Source organism: Mandrillus leucophaeus, unplaced genomic scaffold, assembly GCF_000951045.1.
Source record: "Mandrillus leucophaeus isolate KB7577 unplaced genomic scaffold, Mleu.le_1.0 Scaffold98, whole genome shotgun sequence".
Classification (NCBI taxonomy): domain Eukaryota; kingdom Metazoa; phylum Chordata; class Mammalia; order Primates; family Cercopithecidae; genus Mandrillus; species Mandrillus leucophaeus.
The window spans coordinates 3202216-3212047 of NW_012110696.1; the positions used below are offsets into that span (position 1 = coordinate 3202216).

At 33.9% G+C, this 9832-nt stretch overlaps 1 protein-coding gene across 1 annotated transcript in view; it reads right to left on the reverse strand.

Annotated features, from left to right (window-relative positions):
* Positions 1 to 7798: 7798 nt before the first annotated feature.
* Positions 7799 to 9832, reverse strand: part of ZNF718 (zinc finger protein 718) — a 42929-nt gene continuing 40895 nt past the window's right edge. Inside the window, 4 exon segments of the mRNA XM_011970917.1 lie at positions 7799 to 8803; positions 8805 to 9413; positions 9415 to 9518; positions 9521 to 9684. Of these exon segments, the coding sequence (XP_011826307.1) occupies positions 8473 to 8803; positions 8805 to 9413; positions 9415 to 9518; positions 9521 to 9684 (1208 nt within the window). The 3' untranslated portion in view covers positions 7799 to 8472.

A 9832-nucleotide genomic window follows, 5' to 3' on the forward strand; every position in this document is an offset into this window, starting at 1 on the left:
GCAGAAGTGGCCTTTGATAAAATTCAACATCCCTTCATGTTAAAAACTCTCAATAAACTAGGTATTGAAGGAACATACCTCAAAATAATAAAAGGCACCTATGACAAACCCACAGCCAATATTATACTGAATGGGCAAAAGGTAGAAGCATTTGCCTTGAAAATCAGCACAAGACAAGGATGCCCATTCTCACCATTTTTATTCAACACAATATTGGAAGTTGTGGCCACAGCAATCAGGCAAGAGAAGGAAATAAAGTGTATTCACATAAAAAGAGAGGAAATTAAACTATGTTTTCTGCAGACGACATGATCCTATATCTTGAAAACCCCACTGTCTCAGCCCAAAAGCTTCTTATGCTGACAAGCAACTTCAGCAGTGTCTCAGGATACAAAATCAACGAAAAAAAAAAAAAAAAAAAAACCTCTAACATTCCTATGTACCAAAAACAAGCCAGTTGACATCCAAATCAAGAATGAACTCTCATTCATAATTGCCACAAAAGGAATGCAATACCTAGGAATACCGCTAACAAGGGAAGTGAAGGATCTCTTCAAGAACTAAAAGCCATGGCTCAAATAAATCAGAGATGACACAAACAAATGGAAATACATTTCACGCCCATACATAGGAAGAATCAATATCATGAAAATGGCCACACTACCCAAAGAAATTTATAGATTCAATGCTATTCCCATTAAACTACCATTGACATTCTTCACAGAACTAGAAAGAAACTATTTTAAAATTCATATGGAACCAAAAAATAGTCCAAATAGCCAAGGCAATTCTAAGCAAAAAGAATAAAGCTGGAGGCATCACGCTACCTGACTTGAAACGATACTACAGGGCTACAGTAATCAAAACAGTCTGGTACTGGTACAAGAACAGATAGATAGACCAATGGAACAGAATAGAAAACCCATAAATAAGTCTGTACATCTACAGCCACCTGGTCTTCAACAAACCTGACAAAAACAAGCAATGGGAAAAGAATGTCCTATTTAATAAATGGTGTTGGGAGAACTGGCTAGCCATATGCAGAAAATTGAAACTGGATCCCTTTCTTACACCATATACAAAAATCAACTCAAAATGGTTTAAAGACTTAAATGTAAAACCAAAAACTATAAAAACCCTAAAAGAAAACCAAGGCAATATCATTCAGGACATAGGCATGGGCAAAGATTTCATGACAAAGATGCAAAAAGCCATTTCAAGAAAAAAATTTAAAAATGGGATCTAATTAAACTAAAGAGCTTCTGCACAGAAAAAGAAACTGTCAACAGAGTAAACAGATAACCTACAAAATGAAAAAAATTGCAATCTATACATCTGACAAAGGTCTAATATCCAGCACCTATAAAAACTTTGAACAAATTTACAAGAAAACAAACATTCCCCCTTAAAAGTGGGCAAAGGATATTAACAGACACTTCTCAAAAGAAGACATACATGTGGCCAAACAACATATGAAAAAAAGCTCAACATCACTGATCATTAGAAAAATGCAGGCCAAATGCAGTGGCTCACACCTGTAATCTCAGCACTTTGGGAGGCTGAGGTGGCTGGGTCACTTGAGGTGAAGAGTTCAACACCAGCATGGCCAACATGGTGAAACCCCATTTCTACTAAAAATACAAAAAATTAGCCAGGCATGGTGGTGGTGGTTGTAATCCCAGCTACTCAGAAAGCTAAGGCAGAAGAATCACTTAAACCTGGGCGGTGGAGGTTGCAGTAAACCAATATCATGCCACTGCACTCCAGCCTTGGCAACAGAGTAAGTATCTGTCTCAAAAATAAATAAATAAATATAAATTCAAATCAAAACTAAAATGAGATATCATCTCACACAAGTCAGAATGGTTATAACAAAAAAGTCACAAAACAACAGACGCTGGTAAGGTTGTGGAAAAAAAGGAATGCTCTTACACCATGGGTGAGAGTGTAAATTAGTTCAACCATTGTGGAACACAGTGTGACGATTCCTCAGAGACCTAGAGGAAGAAATACCATTTGACCCAGAAATCCCATAACTGGGTATATACCTAAAGGATTATAAATTGTTTCATTATAAAGGCACATACACGCGTATGCTCATTGCAGCACTATTCATAATAGCAAAGACATGGGATGAATCTAAATGCCCATCAATGACAGGCCAGATAAAGAAAATGTGATATATAAACACCATGAAATTCTATGCATCCATAAAAAGGAACGAGATCATGTCCTTTGCAGTGACATGGATAGATCTAGAGGCCATTATTTTTAGCAAATTAACGCAGGAACCAAAAACCAAATACTGCATATTCTCACTTATAGGTGGGAACTAAGTAAAGAGAACACATGTACACACAGGGGGAACAACACACACTGGGGCCTGAGTATGGAACCTGAGAGGAGGTAGAGGATGAGGAAGAACAGCTAGCACATGCTGGGCTTAATACCTGGGTGACTGGATGATCTGTGCAGCCAACCACCATGGCACACGTTTACCCATGTAACAAACCCACACATCCTGCACATGTACTCCTGGACTTAAGAGTTGGAAATACAGTGAAAAAAATAGATTTTTATGGATTAAAGGAATATAATTGATGGTATATTAATAAATACATTAACTTGTGGTAAAATTGATTTTGTCAAAGATGCCAAGAAATTTTAATAGCAGAAGTTTCTTCAACAAATGATGCTGAGAAATCAGTTGTCAACACACAAACAAGTAAAGCTGAACCCCTAACTCAAACCACACAAAAGAAAATATTAAAAATTGATTATCTCTTAATTATAAAAGTTAAAATTATCATATTCACTGGACAAAAATTAGAGTAAATTTTTATAATGTTGGGTTAGGAAAAAATATCTTAGATATTACACAAAATTACACAAAAGCAAAATCCAGAATAAGAAAAACTTAGGCCAGGATCAATGGCTTATGCCTGTAATCCTAGCTCTTGGAGAGGCTGAGGTGGGAGAATTACCTGATCCCAGGAGTTCGAGACCAGCCTGGGCAACATAGTGAGACTTCATGTCTGTGAAAAATTAAGGAAAAAAAAAATAAAGCTGGGCATTGAGGCACAGGCCTGTAGTCCCAGCTCCTCAGGAGAGGAGATTGAGGCTGCAGTGAGCCACAATTGTGCCACTGCACTCCAGACTGGGTGCAGAGACCCTGTCTCAAAACGAGAGAAAAATAAAGAATATTACTTCATGAAAGAGAAAAACATTGGCTTTTTGAACAGAAGCATAATGAATACAAAAGACAAACTACCTAATGGCAAAACATATTTTAAGTTTTAAAACTGATTTGGGTCTAGGAATAAATATATTAACAGAATTCTTATGATTTAATAATAATACAATAATTTACCAATGCAACGCGAATAAAGCGTTTGAATAGACAAATTCTAAGTGGCATGTAAAATGTTTCAATATTATTACTCGTTAGGAAATGCTACTAAAACCACAATAATATCACCACATTCCCCAGAATGGCAACACCAAATGCAGGCCTTCAGAGGCACCCATTGTGTTTCCAGAAGGGTGGATATGCATTATGCGTTTTTATTTAACTTTCATTGCCCTAAACACAGGGTGATGCACATAATTTTACATCAGTAATGCTTTCTTGGTAAATGAATGAATATCTGGAAGGTCCTGGTTTGATTCCCCCAAAGTTGGGCTCTTTTTCCACACTGCCAGCCAGAGTCTCATCTGGTCAGAGTGAAATTGCTTGTGATTGTCACTGCAACCGACCAAGAGTTTTTCTTATACTGAGATCCCTGGTTCCTTTCTGGAGAATTCCTTCTCTTGGCCAGGATCCCTGTTCAGAATGCTAATAAATGATTCTTGTCTAGACTGATCATTCTGCCTAATTTACAAAGAAACAACCAGCCTAGAAAACACTTTCATTTTTATTCTTTGAATCTGGATTATAATAAAGTGAAATATTGTTAGACAACCAGAATTAGTTTCAGCTGACAAAAAAAGTGTAGTAACTTACACAATGAATGAAAAGCGATAAAAATGGAAAATGTTTAGGAATGATTTGCAGTCTCCAGTATCTCTGTCTTTCCCAGGAGGCCCTGCTGGCTTGGGCCTTGTATAGCAAAACAGTGATTACACTATCCAGATGCTTTCTTGGCTCTAATTTATAGCACTTTTAAAATTTTATTTTTTTCTCTGCTTCCTTTCTTCCTGTCTTTCATTTTTTAAATTCTTACTTTTTGTTTCTTTTTTTCTCCCTTTCTTTTGTTCTTTCTTTCTTACTTCTTTTAACATGTATATACAAATAAAGGCAAGGTTAAAACATATATGATGTTTTATTTTAATTAAAAGACACAATGCCAAAAATTAGGAAGTAAAAAACTATTCAATAAAGCAAATTAAAATAACCTACAATTCCACCACTGAGAATTTACCTTCCTTAACACACATAGAGTTTTGGTTAGTGTTTGGTACAAATTAGCTATGATTAATAAAATTTTACACGCTGAATTACATTAATACATGCTTTAACGCAAATGTATTTTCATTACATGAGTTTTTCAAGCAATAAATGACTACTTATTTAAATTTTTAAAAATGTGTTACAATGAAATACTATTCAGCAATAAAAGAGAAAAAATCTTGTCATTTGAAACAATATGGATAAATTTGGAGGACATTATGCTAAGTGAAATAAGCCAGACAGCAAATGCTGGTTACTGGATGCTTGGTTATTTAGAAAAAAAGAGGCATTTGGAGAGATGTCCATAAAATAATACATAAGTACAGTTGACTAGGAGAAGTTCAGAAAATTTATTGTACAACATGGTGACTACAGTCACCATGTACAGTATATACTTTATAATAAATGTAGAATATAGACTATTCTGCATAACAAAATAAGTTTTCCTATGTCATAGAAAATTAATGTAAAATATTTCACATATCACTAAGTCGCCAAGAAATTTCTTTCTTTTGAGATTGAGTCTCGGTCTGTCACCCAGGCTGGAGTGCAGTGTTGCCATCTCAGTCCACTGCAACCTCCACCTCCCAGGTTCAAACAATTCTCCGGCCTCAGCCTTCCAAGTAGCTGGGATTACAGGCACCTGCCATCGCAACTGGCTAATTTTTGTATTTTTAGTAGAAACGGGGTTTCTCCATGTTAGTCAGGCTGGTCTTGCACTCCTGACCTCAGGTGATCCATCTGCCTCAGCCTCCCAAAGTGCTGGGATTACAGGCGTGAGCCACTTTGCCCAGCCTAGAAATTTATTTCTAAGACATATTTTCTTCTAAGAGATTTCAAAATTTGGATGAGTTTCTTCATATGGTAGTTATAATATGCAATCCACCCATATTAATGCTTTACCTACTATAGCTTATGTTTCATTTAACACACTTTGTTTAGAATCTCATAAAATTTTTCTTTTACAGAGAAAAACAATGCTGACTGACTGAATCCTTTTACATGTGAACAGTAAATGACTCTTAAGTAATATAAATGTTGCATTGATAAACTATACAAACACCCCACTTAAAAACAATAATTTACCACATTAAAAAAAATCCAAACTTTTCATGAGAACCTAGAAAATCCATGTGAAATTACATGGCATGAAGAGAAGAGTGAAAAAACTGTAGCCATAACACAAATCAGGAGAAGGGCTGTGAGGTACACACAGCTGAGGATGAACACATAAAGACATCAAAAAAAAAAAAAAAACAAAACAAAACTGAAGATAATTAGAATATAAACACCGAAATCTTATTTAAATTCAGAATGAGTCACTTTTACAGCCTGGGAACAAATGTCCTCTTAACATGCAGAATTAATACCATTTCTTCACCACAGATATTTTCAATCTCTTACTTGGACCTACAAATAAACTCCAGAAAAATATTTGTACCTAATTATGGAGCATCTATTACACACCCTTCACTTTCTTATGTTTGTTCACTGCAATTATGTATCAAAACATCCTCATAACTTATAAAGTGTCCCCAGTACTTACTTGAATTGGCCCAATAAACTCAATTATGTCAATTATAAAAAGTGAAAGGAACAATAACTAAACAGCTTATATATGGTTCCCCAATGAAACAAAATGTTCTAACTAAATATTACTTAATACACACATTGTGAACATCTTAAATTTATTTTGTGTGCTCTACTAAATTTTATAAAAATCATTCTTACAATTTCTGACCAGCTCACACAATAAATACTTAATGAAGTTAAAACAAAAAACTATGAGAAACAAGTGAATTGTATCACTAGCATGAGTACCAGACAAAACAGGTAATTTGCACAAGGAGATTCTCAACAATGATCCATTAGATTTTACAGTAATTAATTAAATACAAAGAAGATAGTATAGATTTGTTTCCAGAATATTTTAGGTTTTTATGTTTCTAATCAGTTATACATATTATTAAAAGAATATTTTTTGTCCCAACGTTGCTATTTTCTTTGGAAAATAGGTACAAATTTCCAAACACAATTGCTTGTTCTATAATTTTTTATACCTAAGGTTTATCTTAGAGCAATACATTTATACATTTATCTCCATGTAAATCAAAACTAAAAGTCTGTATGTGTTTGCCAGAAGAGAAGCCACATGTCCAAAGAAAAATATGGAACATTTAAAAAAATATGTATTCAGGACACAGAAATGTCTACATTATATTCTGATATAATACTGAATACAACCATAAAATTACTTGTAATAAAAAATAATTTAATTGTACATTTAAAAATAAAGTGTATAATTGGATTGTTTGTAATACAAAGGATAAATGCTTGAGGTGATGAATAACTCATTTACACTGATGTGATTACATGTTGTATGCCTGTATCAAAGTAACCAAGTAACCCATATATGCCATGAATATATACACATACCATGTACCCACATAAATTTTTAAAAATAAATTTAAATAAGAAAAATAATAAAAATTTAACATGAGAACAATATTCTTCAATTTATTTGCTGTTTAAAGCCACTGGAAAAAGAGATTGCTAGAAATGTCATTAAACTATGTTACTAAAAGTATACTGTTACCATTTTTTACCTATACCCTTGAGTAAGGTGGGATAGGTAAAAGTTGTGGCATAATAACACTTCATTCCAGACACAGTAATTTCAACACATTAGCAATTTTGTTGAATTAAAAAATTAAGTTCACACACAATCTTAAAAGATAATTTAAAAATTTACTGTATTTTATTACCTAAATGTACAATTGGTAAAACAATTTATTACTAAAATTCAGATTGTTTTTCTCTCACTATAATGCGGAAGAATATTACTTTGAACATGTACCTCACGAATCACGCAATGATATAAGTCAACCACAAAGATGCAAACATCATCTCATGCATCTTTCAATGTCCTTACTCATTCATGGAAAAGTTCATGAATGATGCCCACCTAAAAAGAATCACTCATACCTCTGATGCAACAACTCATCACACGCTTTCATATAAACAATAAGTTGAATCAGTATGAATAAATTTTAGAGTTGAATTTGCTTTTCAAAAAATCTATAACTTTTTCAAGTAAAAAAGTATAATTTCAATGGAATAACTTCAAAAATCTACTCCTTTTCAACTTATATACAAAGAAATTATCTAACAGTTTCAGCTTTGGAATTTTTTTATACTTAACACTCTGATTTACTGTAATGTTTCAAGTGTTAATGCCTTCTTCTTTCTACTGTAAATATTCTGACATTTAGTCTTAATTTTAGACTGAATATCTTTTCATATTTAACGCATCTACAAAATATCTTCTAGTATAAACCCTCTGGTATTTTTTAAGCTACAGTTTTTGAACCAATGCTTTTCCAAATTTATTATATTTGTAAAATTTCTTTCCAATATAAATTCTCCAATGTTGAAGAAATTTTGGGCAAGTGCTTCAGGGTTTTCTTCTAGTACGAAATATGCACAATAAGACCCATGATGCAAGTATAGGTACAACAACCATCTTACTATTTGTATTGTCCGTCTTCAGAATACTCTTCTTCACTTTTAAGACCTGTATTTTCTAATAGGTCTTTCAACAAACATTACATTTATAATGCTTTTACTAAGTACACACTCTCTGATATTTAGCAACATGGGAGTAGGCATTAGTGGCTCTTCTACATTTTCCATATTTGTACAATTTTTCTCAAGCATAAATGCTATCATGTGCTAAGAGATATGAGCATTGGTTAAAAGTTTTGCCAACACTTTTAATATTCCTAGGGGTTTTCTTCTATAGGAATTATAAATAGTAAGATGTGACAAGCATTTGAAGGCTTTTCTACACTTTTCATATTTTTATGGCTTCTCACCAATACCATTTCTCTTATGTTTACAACAGATTGAGTTGTGGTTAAAAGCTTTGCCAAATTTTTCACATATGTAGAGTTTCTCTCCAGTATGAATTATGATTATAAAAGATTGAGGAAGACTTAAAAGCTCCCACATGCTTTACATTTCTAAAATTTTCCTCCAGTATGAGTTCTCTTATGTTGAGGAAGGTTGGAATACTGCTTAAAAGTACTCCCACATTCTTTACATTTGTAGGGTTTATCTACAGTGCGAATTTTCTTATGTTTATTCAGGTGTGAGGACTATTTAAAGGCTTTGCCACATTGTGTACATACGTAGGGTTTCTCTCCAGTATGAATTTTTTTATTATTACGCAGGTTTGCAAACACTTGAAAGGCTTTGCCACAATCTTCACATTTGTAGGGATTTTTTCCAGAGTGAATTCTCTTGTGTACATTAAGGGTTGAGGACCAATTAAAGGCTTTACCACATTCTCCACGTGTAGGGTTTCTCTCCAGTATGGATTCTCTTATGTGTCGTAAGGGTTGTGGACCTATTAAAGGATTTGCCACATTCTTCACATTTGTGGGGTTTCTCTCCTGTACAAATTCTCTTATGTTTAGCAAAGTCTGAGGATGTAGTAAAGACATTGCCACATTCTTCGCATGAGAAGGATTTCTCTCCAGCATGAATTCTCTTATGTTCATTAAGGGATGAGGACCACTTAAAGGCTTTACCACATTCTTCACATTTGTAACATTTTTGTCCAGAATGAATTCTCTTATGTAAATTAAGGGTTGAGGATTGGTTAAAAGCTTTACCACATTCTTCACATATGTATGGTTTCTCTCCAGTATGAATTCTCTTGTGTTTAGTAAGGTGTGAGGACCGAGTAAAGCCTTTACCACATTCCTCACACTTGTAGGGTTTCTCTCTGGCATGAATTCGCTTATGTTTAGTAAGAATTGAGGACCGATTAAAGGCTTTGCCACATTCTTCATATGTGTGGGAGTTCTCTCCAGTATGAATTCTTTTGTGTTGAGTTAGGTGTCAGAGCACGTGAAATGATTTGCCACATTCTTTACATTTAAAGGTTTTCTCTCCAGTTTATCTTATGTTTGTTTGAATTTGAAAATTTATGAAAAACTTCAACACATATATTACATTGAATTATTTTGCTCCGGGTAGTTAATAAGCATTGGTTAATTCCATTTTATAACCACCTTTCTGCACCTTACACTCATTCACACTTCTACAAGTTTTTCTTAATTTTAAATTCTCATGTCCACGTTTCTCATGACCTTTTTGTATAAGTTTGTGGAATGAATCTTCTATGCCCTGCACTGTCCAAAGGTCTTGGGTGAAATGAGAACACACAGCTGAAAGAAATAAAAATAACAAATTATCCCACTTACTAGATTCGTGTAAATATACTATAAAGGCCAAGCGTGGTGACTCATGCCTGTAATTCCAGAAGTTTCCAAGGCCGAGGTGGACAAATAACAAGGTCAGGAGTTCGAGACCAGC